At 40.9% G+C, this 22,460-nt stretch overlaps 1 protein-coding gene across 2 annotated transcripts in view; it reads right to left on the reverse strand.

Annotated features, from left to right (window-relative positions):
* LOC121188368 (short transient receptor potential channel 7) overlaps positions 1–20,947 on the reverse strand; it is a 44,161-nt gene extending 23,214 nt beyond the window's left edge. The window contains exons 1-4 of one of the 2 annotated variants that reach the window (XM_041048090.1): positions 20,460–20,947; positions 14,079–14,841; positions 6,748–6,930; positions 3,435–3,599 (exon numbers count right to left, since the gene is read on the reverse strand). In XM_041048090.1, the coding sequence (XP_040904024.1) occupies positions 3,435–3,599; positions 6,748–6,930; positions 14,079–14,841; positions 20,460–20,947 (1,599 nt within the window). Of the gene's footprint in view, positions 1–3,434; positions 3,600–6,747; positions 6,931–14,078; positions 14,842–20,459 lie in introns of those variants that run through there. The other variant, XM_041048091.1, reaches the window with a different exon arrangement.
* Between the last annotated feature and the right edge of the window lie 1,513 nt (positions 20,948–22,460).

The raw sequence follows: 22,460 nt of genomic DNA on the forward strand, positions 1-22,460 counted from the left end.
TCTCTGCATGCACAGCAACACATAAGATTCAATAGCAGTTCCCATGCCACACACACACCACTAAACCATGTGGGAGGAGGTTGTCTGGTAAATCTTAACCCTGCAAAACCTCCTTTAAACCTCCTCCTGCCACTGGGACAGCTCTTCATTTCTCCCAGCTGCTTTGCTGATAAGGGTGATCCATTACAGCCCTCAGCTTAAAAGAGATGGTCATCCTAGCTCAGGCCTACTACTATGCGAAGACTTCAAATCCCATGGGTTTCTTTTTCATCAACGTGATGGTGAAAAGAGCTGATCTTCTCTCCTCTAACGAAATGGTGGCCGCTGGGAGCAGTTGCATACGGACCGACTAAAAGAGGTCTGGTGTGAAATGAAAATCTCGGAGGACACAGCGGTGCCAGAATGGAGCTGCTGTGTCCTCTATTATTCAATAACATCTTTTCACTGGGGAGAATCAAACCTGACAGACATTTGCTCTGAACAGTTTAGTATCTAGGTAAGACTTGGTATCATCATGTAGATATATGGTGTGCACACTTCATGTTTAAATAACACTAGATAATGGTGACTCCTTTGAATGTGTGCATTTCTGAAACTCTGTTCTCACTATTCCTTCCTTCTCCATAATTCACACACAGACACACAATCCCATTTACCAATATAGATTATTTAATTGGCCATCACACTTGCAACCACATATTTGACTATATATATTTTGCATCAACAACTGCGTCCCACCAAGCCCTCCTTTGCTATCTAATTAAGTCTAATTATTTATAGGTGATACCAGTTTTGCATTCTTTCTGAAAAAAGGCCAATGTGCTGCAGGACTATTCAATAATGTCCAATCATTCCACCACTGATAAATGGATTGTGACCCCGTCCTTTGCGCAAGAAAGGGACAGAGATGCAGGGGAGGTGCCAAAGGAAATCTTGTGCATGAATGAAATAATCAAAACCCCAAACAGCAGGGTCATAGCGTGCATACAAAGAGACCTTAGAGCAAATTAAACGGATGACAGACTGCAGTAAAGTAATTAAAGAAAAAAATCATTAGCTAATATGGGAGTGTGGCAGCAATATGTAGCATTTATAAATGTCAACCTATCATTGTCAAACTGATTGTGAATGCTGGTATAATTACCATAAATAAATAGCCTCTACATCATGCTAGTAGTACTGCTGAGTGTCTGAAAATTAGGACTACAAAGGAGGAGAACCTGACAGGCACTCCCAGGCTTCTTCTTTTATTTATTTTTTTTACTTATCGCTTGTTTTTTCTCTTTTCCATGTCTCATCTCTCTCCTGTCACTCATGGAAGGCTGCAGAGTATTCTCATGTGCACCTGCAATATGTGCCCCATTACTCTCTGCATGTTTTTCCCCCATTTTTCACCCTTTTCAATCAATAAGAAACATTCAATATCAAAATACGCATCTGTTTTTCATCCCTTCCAAAGCTTATCTCATGTTTTTCTCTTTAGAGATTTCCAGAGCAACTGGATCCACATTTTCTCTGTCTGCCTTTGACAACTTACTGCTTATCTTCGAACAACAAAAATATCAATATCTTCTTCAGCTCGCCCAGCTGACACAAGATGTAATATGTTTGGGGTTCTGATAATGGTTTGTCGTGGTCCCGTAAAAATTGAAAATACTTTGAGCTGTAAGAGATGAGCAGTTGATGAAATGAGCAGAACAAAATTGCATGATTAGTGCCAGGTGTAGCAGGGCACAATACACACAATCAACCAAAATGCATCAAAGCTGTCTTACTGCAACCTGCGCCTGTATTTTTCTCATTCACTGTCTTTATCTATTTCATTTTCAAATCCATTTAATATACCTTTTTGTTGCTGTTGAGCTGCCGTCACATTGTTAAAGTGTGTATAAACATCCCTTTTTTTGGTCTCTCAGTTATTAGCTTGATTAAATTGTTTTTATTATCCTTCCGGCTGTAGTTCTACCTTTTCAACATCTCAGATGTCTATTTTAGGTATTTAACTGGTCTTTTATAATCATGTACATAATAATAATAATAATAATAATGATAAGAAGAAGAAAATAAGAAGGCTCAATAGGATGTAAAACAGGAAGCACAAAAGAAATTGTAAATAATAATAATAAGTTAAAAGGTGCTTTACGCCCAGTATTAATTTGTTATTTCTCCACACTGCCACATTTTTTTTCCTGTTCTCTCAGCTGCATCAGAAAATGGCAGGCTGTGACATGAAGGCTCATCAGCTGGTTGATTCATAATCAAATATAATCATACTCCCATGCACGTGCACGCAGTGCATACACGTGCACGCACAAACTGTACAAACACACACTCAGACACACACATTAGCATAAGCAGGTGTTTTCGTTTCAAGGTGAGATCTGAAGCAGCTAGTGTCTCTTGATTAAATCCACGTCTGAGTGTGCGTCTCCACACTGGTGGAGACCCAGTGTTACTTCTCTCTGTCCTCTCACAAGCACTTGACATCAGCTGCTCTCTCTCTCTCTTAGTCTACAACATGGCTAATTCATTAGTCACACCTAACACTCAAAGGTCCTCAACACTGTTTCTGAATCTTAGCACACACACACACACATACATGCACACACACACACCACTTGATGATGAGGTAGAGGATTATTCAGGTTGATGAGCAGATTTGCATAACCACTTGCTCAGCCCTGTAATATTGTGTCACTTTACAGATTATAATTTGCTTGATGGAGTATTAACAAAATGTGATAAAGTGCCTCAGGGCCCTTTGATCAAATATTGATCATACAGTCCTCTTTAAATTGGAGGTCTATAAAATTTTTAGCCTCACTTTTCATGTGGTCTGTCTGTATCTTGACAACTAGTGGATAGAATACCATTAAATTTGGCACATATTCATGGTCCTCTGAGATATTAACCTACTGACTACTAGTTGGAAAACTTTCCATGGAGTTTGACTCTATAAAACAGGTTCACCAATAAATTTGTAACTGCGTTGAATCCAACCTTACTGAAGACTTCTCATGACTAGAGTTACTAGACCGATACTGGACAGTAACTCTTGGTTGGCCGAGTCAAGAGATGACTGCTACAGACATTCAGGGCAAACGTCTAACATATCAGGTGAAAAACCAGACCTGTAAATTTTAACTATTTTTTTCTATTTTATCAATCCAATTTTGTTTTCTGGTGTGTAATGCACATTTATGCAGTCTCGGCCTGCTAGCAGACTATAGACAACTAGGCTCAGTATTGTTGCCACAGTCGAGTATTAAATAATAAAAAGTGGCACACAAAATAGAACAATCCTACCCGAAGTCATAGTGCGTAGAAACAACAGCAACAAGTTCCCTTAATTGTGTGTGTGTGTGAGTTTAACTCTTCGGATTAGTGATGATTGGACAAAGAGTTGGAGAACAATATACTGTACAAGTTCATACCTTGCTACATGGCATTATCCAGTAGGCGATGGCAAGGAAGGGCAAACCTACAGTGACCCCCAGCACCGTCCAGCACTTCACACCGATGGACTGCTGCCTCAGACCTGGTAGGTTCTCATACCAGATAGTGAGCAGCTGCTGCTGGCAATTGGGATGGGCAACAAACTGGAGAGAGAGAGAGAAAAAAATTAAATCAGTGGAGAATGAAGGGAGAGGAGATGGGGCCACAGGGAAAGAAAGGTGAGAGAGGAGAGGGAAAGAGACGGAAAGGGAAGAGAGGAACCATTAGCAAACAGATTTCAATAAGATGTTTTCAGAGAAGTAATACTTATTTGCTTTTCTCATTCTATCTTCATCAAATATTCAGATTATTTTTTCTGATTGTTATAAAGATCCCTTGGGGGTGAGTAAAGTCTTTACAGCAGCAGCACATTGAGTAAACAACTTGCCACTACATCTCTGCCAGCTAAACTGAGATGGCCCATTGGTCACGTAAATGCAGAAGCTGGCTTTAACAGGCTGACAGCAGAGGCATGCTTATCTTGGTAGGCATGCTAAGGTAGTTGTTTTTTCTTTGCTTTTCTGTGAGATACTATGCTCACAGTCATTCATGCTATTGTCTTTTCAAAATAGATGACAGAAATGGTGTAGGAAGTGATCGCTTTAACTGAGTGGAAGTTGGTCTAATTTTTTCCCCCTTTTTTCTTTGTTTATTTTTTTCATATGGTCCAGTCTCCGTCATTCCATTCATTTTGTCACACCAAAAGCAGGAGCCTGATTTTCTTAATTTCTGAGCAGTATAAAGTAACACCAATGACCTACTATCATGAAAAGTATACGTGTGTTGTATGCATACATGTATGCATGTTGCACATGGTCCATGCACAGGTGATTTTGAATTACATCAATGTAATGAGTGTAAAAAGAATGGAAATCAAAATGATACTGTATTCATGAAAAGGGCGTCTGGTACTCCTCTTTATGTTAATATTCACCATACTTCTAAGTAGCTGAGTGTGCAGACTGTTTTTCTATTTAGAGCACATCTATTGTGTATTCATCACAATCAAAATACACTATTCACAACACACTTGTATTCACAGCTGCCCCTTGCCTTCATTTGGAAAGAAAAAAAATGCCAACCAGCAAGAGTGTTTACATTCATTACTGAAGCACGTTTGCTTTATTAGATAAGGCTTTGCCTGGTATTTCAGCATCTGTTGATGATATTACCCCAAGAAAGGACGTGATAAATGAAAGCAACCACTGGTCTGGTGAGGTAAGAGAGGATGGATGTTTTTGTTCCAGCTGGAGGAAGGATGTGGACAACAGAGCAATCAATCCTCAGTAGGCGGTCAACGAGTGTAAAAATCAAACTCTGTTTGTGTATTGTTTATCGTTCACATCTAAGACCTGAGCAACAGGTTACTTCTGGTCAAACCCGCTTTCCCTTGATTTTGTTTTCTACCTCCATCAGTCTTTTACACGCCTTCACCAATCAGCCTCAGTCATCACATTCAGGGAGCATTTATTTGAGCTGACGATTGACATCCTCTGCTCCCAACCACAGATCGAATCAAGCGCACAAATAATGTATACATGTGCACTCGGTCATTTTTACATTCAGAGGGACGCAACCATCCACAACCCCCCAAGTTAACATCGTTTCCCACTGGTGTCCAGTGGCCAGTCCATCAACCCACTGACCCATGACATGAACCCTGCCTGCGTCCAGCAACATGCATTACACACAGTCATGCTCCACCTGGTTTCCATGGTGATCTTTCCCTCCCTCTCTCCTCTCCTCCTGTGTAATTAGCTCCCAGAGTATTGGTCACGGTCTCTTGTACAGAATAAAAACACAGCTCTAACAGGCTGTGTCCTGCCCAGGACACACAAATGCACGCACAAATACTACCACACTTACACGTACACACACACACACACACATACACATGGGATTTACTTGATCGGCAAAAACATGCAGCACATGAAGGTCACACAGAAACGTGTGTGTGTGTGTCAGAGAGAGGGTAGGGTAAGGGGAAATGGGGAAAAGGGATTTGGTCTGACATTTAGTAAGAACACCTCTGCTCAGCAGGGATTTGCTTTCTGACAGAGAGGCCAGTTTGTTGTTTACATAGAGCCCTCTGAGGCCACACACACAAAAATACACAAAACATACTGTATGTACATGTGCACAAAATGGCTCAGAGACAACTAGCTTACTAACACAGAAAGTCAATTTATATGTAAAACCCTGCAGTAAAACACTTTTGGTATTTTTCTGTGTCAGTCCTCCTCAAAACACTTTAATTATAACACTTTGAGGGAATATTTAAAAACAGCTTCCAAAAAAGTTATTCACATTGCATTTCACATTTATGAACATCTGTGAATTATAACAAACCCAAATAACAAAATAATCCTAAAGAAACTCCTGAATCATACTCGAGGACTCTTGGCAGGGTGGATGTGGCTTTCTTCCAACAGTTCTCATATCAAATCAACAAAACAATTAGCTTATCAGTGCTTTTCAAAACCTGGACATCTTTTGATCCATCCCCTTGATGTTTAAAGGAGCACTCCACCAATTTTACACATCAAGATCCAATTTATTTGTGATGAAGACTAATACTAGGCTTGTGAAAAGAGATGTATATTGTCATCTGTGGCTGTGGAGGAGCTTACCAATGTCTGAAAAAGATTATCCATGTTTACATCATAGTGAGAATCTGTGTTACAATTTGGGCACACTGCGTTTGAAAAACACTGCCATTGTCTTAGAGTGTCTTACGAGAGACATTATTAACTTGCATTGGGAGAAATGTAGGATCCAGTGTTTCTGGAACTTGACCTTTGTTAGAGACTAAAAGCCATGATATCTCTGCCTCTGATTCTTCAAAAGTTCCACAACTTGCAATATTAAAATACTGGACTACCCCTTTAAGGCTAAGTTTAGGAAGGATCACTGTCATGACTAAAGGAAAACAGCATTGAGTTTGGATGCGAACCCATTTCCTGCAGAGACAATAAACATACTCAGTCACTTTAAGCTGTTTGAACAAATAACCACTATCATTGTTTTTTCTCTAACCTTCATGTTGTACTGTTGGTTGCTACCTTTTACCCACTGTGCAAGTGACATCAAGGAACACATTATACATTAGACATCATGAGGCTCTGGAGTTACATGACAGCTTATTAACAGTAGAAGCATGTGAACAAAATGTAAACTGTTAAACTGCAACTGAAACTGCTGCATTTTTAACAGTTGACAGGTGATTCATCAGTTATTTTTTGGCCATCTTACCTTCTTGACTTCATACTTGATGGCCAGTTTGACACGGCTGAGGCAGGGTCGGTTGTAGGGGCTTGGGGGGCATTGGTCCACATCGCCATTCAGTATGGCCTCCACTTCCTCTGTGTCCCGACAAAGGTCCAACACACCGACCACAAAGTCCTTACACTGCATGGACAGCTTACGGTAGTCATTCTGCATGCGTAAACGAATAATTTTAGTGAGGAAGAGAAGAGAAGCTGAAGCCAAAAGACAATGTAAACACAAACTTTGTCCTGTACGTTTACAAAGTCATCTCATAGTAGATAATGATTCGTTGTGAACACCACCTGACACCTTCCTTTACCTTTGTAGAGTTTAGTAAGTCACCTCTACAGTTTTTTGTGTCTTTTTAAAAATCTTTTTTTCATTGCCAATAATGACTGGCAATGTCTTGTCTTCTCTGCCTGTTGGTCTACTGTAGTGTAGGACCCTCCCGTATGAGCTTGGACATCACACCTTTTTTTGGTTAATGACTTGAGAAATGTCAGCCTCTTGGAGGCATTTATTCCCATTTGCAATTATAAGGTGGCTTGAGTGTAAAAAAAAAAACATGGGATGAGTGATACTGTGATTTGGTTCATGACATTTCCATCTTGAAACATCCAATTCAGCTCTCGGCTTCTGAGAGTTGGATTATCATTAGAAATGATGCTTGCCTATGGAGAGTGTCCATGTGACTTTGATCATAATAGCCAACTTAACCTGGTGTACTTACAAGAAATTCACAAAATACCATGTTGTGTGCATTTGTGTTAGTAGTACAGTACCAGTCCTTTGTCTTTCTCACTGCAATTTGACATCAGAAAATAACTTAATTATCATCATACTTCCATGACAGTGCATACATCAGCAGAGAGGGAACTCATAGATACAGTACTGCATAAAAGAAACCCCACAAAAGCTGAAATAAGGGATCCACTCTGCTTTTGTAATGCTCATTTCAAATGGACACTGAGTACATTCTCATCCTCTTGATTTTATGCATAGTTTGAATCTGCAAATAAAAAAAACCTGAATGGAATTGCCTGAAATCTGAATAAAATCCACTGCAAAGTAACCACTCCACCAGAGACCAAAAAGTAAAAAATCCAAAAAGGCTTCTGAGAAAAATACCACAAAGTTGAGCAGAAGAAGGTAGAGGTTGAACACAGGAGGCTAATTCCATTCGTTCGATGAACATGAATTGTCTTCCTCGGAGGAGAGCAACAAAGGCATGCCATGGATTTAACAGAGCAATAGAAGAGTTATTGGTGCAGTCTTCTTGCATTCTCTTAATAATATTTGCATAACAGTGAATGGCTGATTTGCATTTTATTTTGTTTTCAAAATGTGATGCAATAAAAGACAATAGAAAGCTGCAAACTCAAAACTCTGATGCATTTATTTCAACTTATAAACAGTTTGGCAAACAGCCTGCTTTGAGATAAGAACAATAATTACCTGAGGGGCATTTAAACTAACTAGGACAGGTGTAACTGTCTGGTCCAAGGCAATCAACCTTCACATGTCAACATCTGCCTAACACATGTCAACATTATCAAGAACAAAAGAAAATTTTTTTTCTTTCTTTCAGCCTTTAAAGACCAAAATGTTGACATTTGTTAGTTGAAATAAATGCATCAGAGTTATAAATGTACACTTTTCTATTACCTTTTTAAATGACTGCCTGTGAGCCAGCATTCCACAAGAGATGGGTTTTTGTTTTCCCTCAGTTTTTTTATGAGTTGAAATGAAACATGACTATTGTTGCTTATCTAAACTTTTTTTGTTGATATTCTTGGTGGATTGAACCTAATACTGCAGCTGCACTCTATATGTTATGAAGAAGATGTGAGTTTTTGAGAACTGCAAATAAATACATTGAAGGCACACTAGTCCTACACAGCCCCCGAAGTCCTGAAAGATATTTTTAAAAGTATTAAACGTTCTGAAAAAATCTTTGTCTTTCAAGACTTCGGGGGCTCCTTATCCATGTGTTTTGCTTAATGAGTTTTTGCTACTGGAACCCTAGCTGAATATAACTTCACTACAATGCTCATTTCCTGTCAGACATTTTAACACTCTCTCTCTGTTGCGGTTTCAACCCTATGCCCTTCTGTTTTGTGGCCCCATAGTTCTTGTTTCTTACATCCATCTCCCCTCGCCCTCCTGCCTCGATCTGTTCCTCAACAGCTGGTTGAGAAGGGAAGCAGTCAGAAGACTGGGGCTTCTGGCAGGTATGGAGCCCCAGAGGACTGATTCTCATTATGCATTCACCACCATGTTTGTGCTGTGTTCAAGCATACCATTACAGTGTGTTGATAATGCCCAATTTCACCAGAACTTTTACACAGGTCTCCACAGCAAAATCTTTATCATTTAGCAAATTACCAGTTCTACACTCACTTTCTTTAAGGGCACACTTTTGCTGTATGTAGCGTCTGTGCTGTGTTTTGGTGTACCTACTGGCCATAAGTTTCATTTGCATTCCTCCGGTATTTGACCCTTTTAACAGGGGAGTTGCTTTCTTGGACAGTGTCTGTCTTGAATATGAAATGGTGTAATCAGTTTTGTGGAGGCTCACTGTGTTTAAATCCCTAAATACCAAACAGCTGCAATGAATGACATGTTAGATAAGCTTGGTCAAAAAAAGTAAATGCTGGGCTTCAAGCAATGGCAGAAGGCATCTGTTTTCCCTTTGTGGACATGCAGAAAAAGACGGCATCTGGCGTATTTTACCTTCAGGCTGCTAAGAGAAAGAAATCAATTACAATCTCATGTCTGTTTACACTAAGGGAAAGGCAAGGCTTCAGGGTAGCACAGGTACAAGAATATGTTCTTAGTCAATGATATTTGCAACGTAACGCACACATCAAAAACATGTACGCGCAGACGGCACACACGCGCAGTATATGTGAAAATCCAATCACAACTCATGGTATGTGGTTTTTGCCTCGGGCGCTGAGATAAAGGAAAGGGAACGATGCTGTGAGATTGAAAATGGAGACAGAGCAGTGTGAAGCAGAGCGAGAATGGTTACAGATGAGTGGACTGAGGGGTACACAAGCCAAGCCTTTAACAGGGAGGGAGGGAAGGAGGTAGAGGAATGTTAAGATGGAGGGATGAGAAGAAGAGAGAGAGATAGAGAGAGTTTGTATTACTGCACTTCAGTGGACATCCACTACCATCAGTCCACCTCTTTTTCACTTTCTCTCTTGCTGTCTATCTCTTACGGCATTTGTCTGCCCTTTCTAACAATATCAAAAGACACTAAATTAAACTAAAATTGGTGAGATACAAGAAGAGACTAAAATGGGATTTAAGAAATTAAATGACACCCTCCTCTGCCTTACTTTCTCTCCCACGGGCATGTGGAGGGTGAGTGTATGGTTGTCTGTGTGTGTCCAGAGGCTCTTATGAGAGATTGATGGGCTGTCTGGAGAAGTAAGGTGTTTGAAGATAAATGTTTGGCTGTTAGGGAGGTCCTGATGTGCCTTTAGCAGTCCCTTCATAAACATCCAATATGCAGCACAAGCAGCACTCTCATCTCAGCACTGACAGGTTATGTATTTGTGCCAGTGGGTAAGAAAGTATTGTTTGCTTGGGCTTGACAGTGTGTACATGTATATACATTTTATCATATTCCGTAAGCACAAGCAGACACATGAGACTTTTCCTTTTGATTTTGGTTCTTCTCCTATATTGTGTAGAATATATTCCAATTATGAATCCATCCATGTTTTATGTTTATTTTATATGTGCTGAATGTTTTGCATACAATTTCCACCACACTGTCTACCATGCATTTCTACGCTTGTGAAACTCTTGAAAGTGCTGATGAGAAACTTCATTATTGGCTACTGTTTAATTCAGAAGGCCAAACCCCAAAAACAGGCAATAAGGAAACATGAGAAGTTTTTGATAATACGAATTTAGAAGCGACATAGTGTTTTAGCCATCCCAGTCAATACTTAGGGCATTTTATATGATCTCAAGTTATCTCTCATTATAAGTGATGTTGAAGGAATATAGTTCAACATTGTGGGAAATATGCTTATTTGCTGAAAGTTACATGAGAAGATCTATGCTATAATCTCTTATGTCTGGCTGCTAAACATGATGCTGCAACCAGGAGCCTCCACTGGTTACCTGTAAACCTTTAAAGTGACTCCAGGAAGTTACTGCCCCCCCAACAAGAAATAGCCCCAGCACATAATCCTGCATAAAACCACTTCTTGTCGTTTTTCACTTTGGTTTTTGTACAGATTAAACAAACAAGATAAAATAATCTGTGAACTTTTGGCAGTAGGTGGATCTTGTTACCTTCGGATAGAGCCATGCTAATTGTTTCCAGTCTTTGTTCAAAGATAAGCTAATCCACTGCCAGCTGCAGCAGAATATTTACCATGGAGTACTTCAAGAAATAAAAATGCAGTATTAACACAGTCAGACTGGGATAAGATAAAGTAAATGGTGATATGATCAAACATATATAGGCACTGGTAATATATCAGAAATAGTTTAGTTTAAAAAATATAGTGGAAACAAAGGGAATCAATGCACTGTCCTGAGGAGTGAATATTTTTTCAATGGCTCTTAAAGTACAAAGGCTGGATATCTGTATGTTTGAAAATGCAACCTTAGTTGCATTTTCAAAACATGTTGGTAATGGTGACATTGCTGAGGACTGCATATTGGTTGAAAGCCTCTGAAGAGCCTGGTGTCGCAGAGGTGTCATTAATGGCATAAAGTTTTGTTTGATTTGTTCAAATGTCACATTAATTCTCAGTGGCATGAAACTTCAATCTATGCCCTAACTCTTATTCCCCACATTTGATTTCCCCATATAAAACAGGGCAGTCTAAGGCTATTCGCTCACTGCTTTAACATTATTTGATGTTTTAAGGTAATGAGAGAATGACGTGAAGAGGGACAGGGAGACGGCGGGGTGATAATGAGATGGTAATGAGACAGATGAGCTCCAACACAACGCTGGTCCCTCAGGTGAGCCCTTCTCATTAACTTGTCTGGAGATGGGGAACAGAATGACAAGCATAAAGGCTGGATGACAAACACAAAGGTGGGCAGAAAGCGGGAGGAAAGGACAGACAGAAATGCGCAGAGCATTAGGGGAAAATGCAGTAACACATGGGCAGACAATGAAGGACAGACGAGCAGAGGGAGAGGGATGGAAATTGTAATGCCACCAGACCATTGTTATTTGATTGGTTCAATTATATGATCATACCGTCTACTTTAATGATGTCCATGATAAATATAATTCAATATATAATCAATGGGACCTGTGCAGCGTCTCCCACTTCAGAGTGAAACATGCCTGCAAATTTTCTGGAAATATACATTAAAATGGAACTATAGTCCTATACTATGTACACTGTATAGTAAAAGTAATAAGGTAAAAGTAATGTAAACACTGTTCAGAGAAACTGAAAGAAAATGTGGGCAATAAACTAGGCATATGACTAATTTAACAGTAAACAAGTTTTTTGGCTTGAGGTGAAAGACGGGGATTATCTAGAGTAAAACCAAAACTTTCCGCTGGCTTTGGGAATATGGGATGATACACAGAACACTGTGCAGTGCAAGCCTGTCAAAAATTACAATGCCACAGAGCCAACAAAGTGGCTTTTAACAGTTCTCCCTGGCAGAGAGACAAAGGAACACTATTGCTTAGACATTTCAGAAAGTTTTTGCCATATCAAAAGCAGAAAACAAATCAGGGTGGACAGCTGGAGACAAAGTGGGGGTGAATCTCATTCTTTAAAAATAATGGTAAAGACCATGTGCAATGACTGAATTAAGCAAAGAGTCTTCCAGTAAGTCAGTTTGTATCTTTTCCTGTCACTTGGATCTCTTATCTGACTTGTTTCCCTTAGGGCTGGGTGACAACTCAATATTTAGGCTAATTGATTAGTAAATTTCAGCCACATCATTTTGTGATGATATGATCTTACCAAAATTCTGTTGACCAAATTAATGATTTTTAGCAAACTTTATTTACAAATCAAAAAGGAAAGAAATGGTCACGTATTTCTCATTTTTCGGTGAGTGTGGTAGCCTGAATATCCCAAGTCAACTTATTTGGGACAGGCTTGCTAGCTGGCACAGTAGGTGGGAAATCATCTTCCTCTCCACCTCAAACTGGTACTTAAAGCCTGCCCATACCTGACATGCAGTGTAAGTGAGTGGGCACATTGTGCCCCCAGCCTGGGCTAATCAACCTGCTTCAGGAGGAATGGAGGTACACCCAGGTAGGTTTGATTCTTGTTAAAAAATAATTTAGATTTTTTAGGATTACATTTTATGCTTAAGATACTGTGGTGTGTGTGTCTCCAGGTCCTTTGGGAGGACCAGTTTAAGTTGTAGACCTTATGGAGTAAGGACATTTTGGGAAAGGGAAGTTATTTTGGCCAGTACTCACTTTCTGACACACCTTCAAGGGGTTGTTTGAGGATTAAGACTTGGTTTTACAGTTGAGATTAGAATTAGATTTAGGTTAGAGGAGGGTAAGGGCTAGGTGAGGGAATGCATTATGTCAGTGAGTGTACACACAAAGAATGAAGATTGTACAAAGATTGTACAGGTTTGTGTGTGTGTGCGAGCACGTGGGAGAGACTGCTATCAGTCAAAGATGTAAAGAACTTAGATCCAGTCCAGAAAACAAAATCATTAAGTGTTAAAGACATGAGCAACCTAAATTTCTCCAACACATGCACACACATACACCCTATCTTGGTATTTTTCCACCACCAAGGATTATCATTGAAGCGAGGTTCATTTCAGTGGCTGCAGTAGATGGTATGCAATCATTTTTCTCAGTAAAAGCGCACAAAAATGTCTCACATTTTCCATCAAACAATGAAGTGATCCACAGTACAATTCTTATTTCACCACAACTTAAGGAGAGATTGCACTGGTAATAGACAGTTCAGAAGAGTAATAAAAAGCTGGGAGCGCACGAAGAAATACATTCAAGATGAGAGTCTTCTGACTAAGTCGAGCCATTGGTAGGAATGGGTTGAAACATTGACATTGAGATGGATCTAAACATTTTCATTCAGCTCTATATCCATATTCTGCTCAAGCTCTGACAAAAAGCCATAAAAATGCCACAGCAGGTGATAATACAGGACTATAACTGCATTTAAGGAGATTAAATAATTTACATTTTGCAGTATGGCTATTCAATCATTCCAAAATCAAAATAAAAGTGTTCAGGTATTTAAAAAAAGAAAGATAAAGTAGATTGAAAAAGTAAAATATAGGGGAAAGTGTAAAGAAAGACACAGAGACCACCTCACCTTAAACTCTGTCTCAATGTTGGCCAGTCTTGCCAGTTCGTTGCTGAGCTCGAGAGCAGTCAACACAGGGTCTTCGCTGCTGAGCGACAGGTATGCTGCACTGGCCAGGCCCTTATAAGCATTCATCCTGGAGCGTGAGTGACTAAACGAGTCTTTCTTCTGTTTCTCCACACATTCTGAACATTTACAGAAGTAGTCGTGCGGCCTTTCTATGCGTGCCCCCTTCGTCAGAAGGATGTGGACGATCTCGTACTCCTGGCAGTGAGCAGCCAGGATGATGGGCGTGACGTCATGCGAAAACCGTGTTCCATCCTCATCATAAGCGTAAAAGTCGTCATCGCGCATCTCCTGCTCCAGGGGGCTCAAAGCCAGTCGGAGACCCCCACCGAAGGCAGGGTGGGCAAGAATGGCTTCAACAATTCGAACGTAACCCTTGGAGATTGCTAAAAGCAGGCCATCCCCGATCCTAGCCAAACCATCCTTCTTTAGCAGCAGCTCGGTCACTTCCAGGTGTTCATTGCCCACTGCCAGCTGCAAAGCATTCTGCCCCATGTAGTCAACACAGTTGAAGTTAAGGGTTTTAGATTCTTCCAGCATTTTGCGGACCACTGGAATGTTTCCGTATTCAGCAGCATCCAGAAAACGCTCCTCCTCTGCAGTGAGGGGGGAGCCACGTTCATTGAACATGTAGGCCGGGCCCCGGACTGCTTGGCGACGCCCCTTCTCTCTCAGTGTGGTGTGCCGGCGATGCATGGCTTCCACCCTGGAGACAGTAAAGAGGGGAGGAAACAGTGAATTGAGGCAAAAGAACAAGGATGAATTTGGAGATGGAGGATGGAGAAAAACAAAGCCTTTGAGATTCAGAAGAGGGAGTGATGAAGCACAGTGCAAATGATGGAGGCAGGAGGAAAAGACTATATCATTAGTTACATCAAACTGACTATGGTGTAACAAGGCAAACAAAGTCATTTCTATCATACAATCAGCTGTGCTTAACACAGACTTCTCCCCTGACCTCAGAGAAAGCTCCACTAAGACATCTGTTATATATATGTGTCTCTGACCAGATCAATGAACCGATACCAGGGTCAAAGCTCATTGCGGGGGCCATCTCAGGTCAGCAGCTCTGATTGGCAAGAGAGAGATGAAGCTGTCTCCTTAATTAGCTCTGGCATGACAAACTCATACTGTGAGTCAGTAGTTATCCAAAGTGTCTCTTTGGCGAATGGTGAATCTGTCTTTATCTATTATTGCATGCATGCACACAGGCATGAACGTGCATCTCCTGCTCTATAGAGTATGCCTGTATTTGTTTTTCTTCTTAAATGGAGCACTGTTTCCACACATCACATCCCAGCAGGACAGACTGGGTAAAAAGTCTTCATCAAGAGGGACTTGTCAAATATAACTAGCTGTACCTTCTACAGAACCTCTGGTAATCCCCCGTTACTGCAAAACACTTTTCTTTGGCACTGTTGTATTCCTCCTATTGTATTTTGAAAATACAAAGATCTGCCGCACTGTCTGCGCCTGCTGTGTGGTTGGGCACTCTGACCCACATACTGAAAAAAAGCCTTGATGTTCCCCAAAGCAGGAAAAATGAGAGAGAAAAAGTCTGAGTGACAATGCCGGAGCACAGCAAAATATACCAGATACGGGTATTCTCTGAAATGACAAGAAGGAATAGGAAATCAGGAGTGGTGCTGGTAGAAAATTATAGCCCAGAACAGTTTGATTTTCCACTATGAAATAACCAATTTAGACTTAGGATTTAATTTAGAAAACGCTAAAGTGATATTATGTCACTCAAAGCACAACTCAAACGATTCCTTTAGAGTGGACTAAAAGGAATTACACCTACTCGAGAACCTGAATAACTTTAAAAGCATAATTGGCTGATATTGTCCACAGAAAAGACCAAAGCCTGAATATTTTCAATATAATTCTGCACTTTTGTGTTATCTGAATTGGTGTAGTGACCTTACAAATAACAAGGGGTCCAGTTTCACAATAAGACCAGCCGCCAAAATTAAAAACAGAAACAGGTGAGGTTATTTGTAATTCAGACCATTTGCAATTCCTCTTACTCTGTATGTGTTTTTGTGTAGGCTTGTGAGTGTGTATGCACAGAAGCCTGAACATTGGACAGTGAAGGAAAAGGTGAAAATGGAAACCTGTACATGGTGGAAATATTCCCTGGGGGTGTCAAGGGATGTGGAACTGAGAAGATGAAGAGAGCTTACCAAGGCAAATCACTGTGGGAGAGTGAGAGTCTGTGTGTGTGTGTATGTATGTGTGTGTGTGTGTGTGTGCACGTGCATGTGTGTGTGAGAAACTGAGAGACAAAGAGAGTGTGTTTGTCAGTGTGGGATTAAAGGGTATAAAAGGTCTGCAGCTCTTGATTTTCGATTTACACGATCAGCTGTGTATGCCTTAGGCTGCCAGTCAATGGTAGATAGCAAAATCTCTCTTTCTCTCCCCCCTCTTTCTCCCTCTCTTTCACACATGAGCATACACACAAGCATAATTTCGAACTATTTTGGAAATGGACACACACGCGAATACATATGTGGACATAAGGTGCACCCATGGGCAAACACATGACGACCACACCAGCACCATTAACGCACATGCTAAATGTGGACCCAAAATACATCATGTGGACAATGTGATGCAAACTGACACAACAGCCATGTAGTAAATACAACCTTTATGATGCTTGTCATGGTTGATTTTTGCTGATTGTACAGAAAGTTATAAGGCCATAGTCGTTGTTGTTGATTTGCTACAATGCATTATGCTGTAAGGTGTATCTAACATCTCTACCAATCCCCCACATCCACACACACACACACACACACACACACACACACACTCACACACACACACACACATTCTCTCCATTCTCTCTCTCTCTCTCTCTCTCTCTCTCTCTCTCTCTCTCTCTTTCACAGACATATTTGTAAGCATTGGAAGGATTCCTCATAAATGAGGGGACAGTCTGGCTGCCAGCCCATTTAGATAACCTTATAGACAGGTAATGAATCGCCATTTTCCATCTCTCTCTATCTTCCTCTCCATCCATCTCTGACTGTTTGTGATTCTGATCTGAAATAGAATTTACCTACATCATTTCTGTGTGGAATTACAGCCACACGGACAGGAGGAGGGAGCCACAATGGAGATGGATAGATAGACATAAACTATGTATGTATGTGTGTGTGTGTGTGTGTGTGTGTGTGTGTGTGTGTGTGTGTGTGTGTGGGAGAGAGAGATGAGCAACAGATGAAGAGATGAATGAGAAGAAAAATGAGTGAGTAAAGGAGGGACTGTGCATTTGTGTGTCTGATTATATACCCACCTATCTGTGAGTGATTGCATTTGTCCATCATATAGCACCGTTAAGACTAAAGGACCCGTCATATCACCATTGTTGCACCAGACTTCATTTTCCCACAAGTAACAAAGCGTGATGTCGTGCTACAGGAAGAAGAGCCCCCACTACCATCTCTTACAACTACATCATACTCCATCCCATCCCACTAGAGTCCTTTTTGGTGCCTATGTGTTGAATATGCATTCAGTATTGACCTGCCCTTAACCCCACAAACACTTGACAGAATATCTGGGTCTTTGGCTTGCTAGATGTTTGACTATCCTCAATAACCACTTATCTACCACCTATCTGGTTTCACACTGAGAGGGGTAGCATGTACTCAGCTAGTGTAAAGGGGCCATGGAAATCAACCATACAAACCTGAGAATCAAAATATCAACTGAAATTCACTGAAAGCTGCAATGGGTTGTAGAAATTGCTCTTGATCCGTGGTAGGATCAGCAGTGTTAGCAACTTTTTCACACTTTATTTGATTTAGCAAAGCAACATACCATATGATTACATGCTAACAGTCTTTAATCCCTAAACTGCACTGCACCGGTGCAGCTGTTACTGAGTCTAGCCAGCTCTCGTTCTTGATGCCGCATCCAAGTCAGGGGCTGCTGCAGATCACTCAGAGGGCCTGCCCAAGCAAGCAGCCCCCTCTCCTATTAACAACAAAACTGTCAGAAAAGGAGGAAACTATCTTGCATCACAGCTACTTGTGATTCCAGCTATAATCTTCAACAACACTCCAACTCCAATAACTTCAACACACTCTTGCAGACATCCTCCCTTACCCAGCCAAGGATCTCAAGCCATGGCACTTTAACATGAAATATATTGAATTTGGATTATATTATACTGGCAAGTATGATGACTGTGTAAAAAGCCTCTTGTTGAGATAGACAGCTCATCTAAACAAAGCACTCAGTTGGTTCAGCTTTAGCTTAGTCCAGTTTAGTCCAATTGAATTATTGCCTCGTCAATATAAAAACAAATGGCACACTTGGAATTACAGTACTGTAAATGCTATTTTTTGGCAAGCTGAAATATGCATACATGCAACAGTCTCATTCCATTTAATAAACATGACCAAATGAAATGGCTTGTAAACTTTTTGTTGTTGAAAGGAAAACCACTGAAAATGTAATGCAAAACAAACAAACAAGCAAAAATACTAACAAAATACTTATAGTTCAGGTTTAGAATTTACTGAAAACCACAGTAACTCTGTATGATTACTTTTAAATTGATCAAAATGTCCTCTGTGTCACAGCTGAACTTTCTGAGGCTGGGGCACCAAGTTATTTATAATCACTTCAAGCAATCAACCAGATTAGATCATTTACCGGTGACCTTGAGAAGAAGAAAAGAAGAAAAGAGGAAGCATCGGGTTTGACATCACATTTTGAGGATAATGAGGGAAAAAGAAGTTTTGACTCAGCAGAATATTTACAGGACTGACTAATAAGTTAGTACTTTATCAGTGCACATGCAGGAGCAGAATACTTGAAAAGAGTTGCACTGAGCTCTCTCTCCCCTCTTTCTCTCTCTCTTTATCAAATACACACACATGTAGACACTCTGTCAAGCAGTAAATTGCCACTTTTTAAGATCAAAGGTGAGTTGCTCACCATATTTCACTGGTAATGAGAAACAGGCATGTTCACCCTCTCTTTCACACACAGCCAACCATTTAGCCTGGTCAGGCATCAGTGAGACCATACAGGCTTCTTATCCATGCAAACTGAACACTGGTGTATCAAAGAGGCAGACCAGGGAAGATCAAAGACCCAACACTGAGGCCTGCCATTCTCAATATCTGATAGTCATAGCTAAGCTGGCAGTGCTACATGAATATCCATTAAGTGTCACCATTTATGTCCCATTTTGTCTCTGTGGATGTTTCCTACATGGATGCAATGGACTGCATCCATCAAATGGTCTTGTGATCACTTATCTCCCCTTAAGTAGTTAAACATATAACACAGCTGCGAGGAATTATATAGACATTACATTTGGAAAATAGCAGAGTGGTTCCCAATCTGGGTTTTCGTGAGAGTGTCTGTGCGTGTTTTGAGTGTGTGATGAGTGTGACATTGTGGGGATCTACTGTGCAGGCCGATCTCTGTAGTCTGCTCCAGCTCAGTGTCACATGGTTTTTCCCTGGTGCATCTGTTTTACTCAGACTAACACACACACACACACACATACATACAGTTGCTGTTGACTCCTGCTAATGCATTCATACACTGGAACAAATCAAGGCACTCTCTCTAAATACAAATAAGACATAGGGGCTGTAACCCCCCAAAGACACAGTAATACATTCAAACTGACACACCTCAATAGAGTGAGGTGGGAGAGGAAGAGGAAGGAAGCTTCAGACATTCCAGTTCTGTGGGATACTAAACACAGTATTTATGATAAAAAAAAAAAAAAAAATGCTGCATTTCAGCAAAAGTTAAAATAAAAGAAAAACAAGCTTAAATATGACTCAGATAACATTTAATGTATCTAATGCAAAACCTCCATCACACAAATGCAATTTAAGTGCACAACAGCAAAAATATATGATGATCTTTCACTAACACTAATCAGTTGTATATCACAGTGCAGTCCCCTTGATGTAGTCTATAAAGGACTTATAAAGCACAGCTAAGTGTCAGTTATTCAATCATTGATCCATAGCTGTATAGAAAGGTGAATGCTGCTGGCTCAGTGAAAATCCTGGCTGCTCTACTCTACTCTACTCTCTCCAAAACTGACCTCTACTTGTTGACACCCAGGTGGATTAGTTGCTCTTGATTAAATTCTCTCAACCCAGAATTGTCCTGCCATTTCAAAATATCGCCCAGTGTGCTCTTTGCATAAGTGTAAATTGCACAGTTAATTGAAAAAAAGGCCCCACACAAGGCCACGAAACTAGTCACTTTACTTATTTATCATGTCTCCAAACAGGGAAATTAAAGTTGTGGGTTAATGATAAAAGAAGGACTCACGTTTGCCGAGTTTCAGAGTTGAACTCGGGGTCTATGTGCTCCACAGAGTAGTGGTTCCCGTAGTCCGAAAGCTCCGGTGCCCGGTGGAGTCTCTGTCCGCGGTGCTGAAAGCGCTCAGCGTTCGCCGCTCCTCGTCCTCTCCACTTGGGAAACGGGTCATCGTAACGGTCGTACACAGCATCTATCCGCACATCCTGCCGCGAGCGAAACGGAGAACCGGCATCCCCGGTGCGCTGGCGGAACTTTGGCGGCGTAACGTGTGGGGAGTCCCCGGGTTCCCGGTTCTCTGGAGAAGGGTGAAGACACTCCGGAGAGGCGAGGTAAGGCGGATCTGTGTCCCCCAGCAGCGTAGATGCGGAGGAGAAGAGGTATAGGGGCCGATGAGGGGAGGGAGATCCTCGGGGAAGACGGACAGACAGAGGCGGGGAGGGAGACTCGGAAAGATGCGCTCTCTCGCCGCTGTCGCTTTCTTCTCCCTCGTCAGACATGGTGAGAGTTCCAGAACAACATATACTTTAAATTATTTTAGCCATGTGACAGACATTTAACGATGTTTGTCAAAGTTTCGGCTGCACAAGTTTGCTCTGAGCCGCGCTGCAACGATGAGCCAAGCCTCCACCTTAACACGAGCGTGCTCTCACTAATTAGAGAGCGCCGAGAGTGCGCGCGCAGGGAGCCAGCCCTTTACAAAATGGAAGAAAACGTGCGAGTGGCAACATCAAAAAAAACAAAAAAAAAAACGCTTAACTTATCGGACTGTATTCGCTCACAAAAGTAAATGCATGTAATATTTACATTTATTATAATAAAACGATTAGAATATAAAGTCTGATGAATGTTTGAAAATGCCTTTGGCCTTTTAAAACGGGTCTAACTGCGCTGTTTAAAGCTAACACACATAAAAGGTCAGGTAACTCAAGCGCCCTGACAGTAAGAAGACAGCTGAGATACCTGACCTCGTTGGCTAACCTATGTGAAGACGAGCAGGCCTACACATAGCTGACTTTTTAGCTAGTAAGAGAAGAGGGAAAGAAAAGTAAGAAGCACCAAGTGAACCGAGCTTCTAGCAAATAAAAACTGAAATAATACAACATTAATACAACAATGCTGTTGAGTGGTGGGGTGGAAAAGGGGTGGAGAGAGAATCGACTTGCTAGAGTTGAGTTGGAGGTGAGGTTGAGGAGTGAAGGGGTTAACATGCCCACCTGTTGTTGGCCAATTACTGGTCCTGCCATAATCTTGTTATTGCTTCAAAGAACAAACAATTGATACTTACAGTAGCCTCTAATCTCAGTGGTGGGTTTACCTTTGCATGGAGTGTACATGGAGTCTTTAGTCAAACCTCAACACAAAACCTTTCAAGGTTTCTGTTCTTAGATATGAAGAGACAGGATATCCAGTGTTTGAATGTCACTCTGTTAGTGTGTTTCCTTGCGTGTGTGTATGATCCTGTAATTAGAGGCAGAGACCCATTAGTCACGATGGAGACTTCCTGCACCCCCGTGCAGACAATAACCAGTCGTAACCCAGCTCTTTGATCTGTCCATGTATTTATGCATCCAACAAATACACACACACACACACACACCACAAATGATCAAATTAACACACATCATACATGACAAACTGTTTTCACTGGAGTTTGTATTTAGGTACAAAATAGGTCCCAAGTGGCTAAAATGAGGTCTGTAGCTTGTCTTGAATAACAGGGACATTGTAGTAATAATAATAATAATCTTAACTTGCTCAACTTACTTATCTTAAATTCTTTATTGATGACCCAGGTGCATTACGCACGTAAACATCAGTATACAGTATATGCAAAACATATTCTCTGTGTATTTCTCCACAGAATTACTTATGTGTAACTTATAAAAACATGTGGAGGCAAAATTAGATTCTCTTCAGCTGTTGAACTCTACCTAAATCTGTTTCAAGCTTTCACTACTTACTTGGCTCACTTGAGTACTCGAAATCACCCAGCGACAAAGTCATTTCCAG

Source organism: Toxotes jaculatrix, chromosome 10, assembly GCF_017976425.1.
Source record: "Toxotes jaculatrix isolate fToxJac2 chromosome 10, fToxJac2.pri, whole genome shotgun sequence".
Lineage (NCBI taxonomy): Eukaryota > Metazoa > Chordata > Actinopteri > Toxotidae > Toxotes > Toxotes jaculatrix.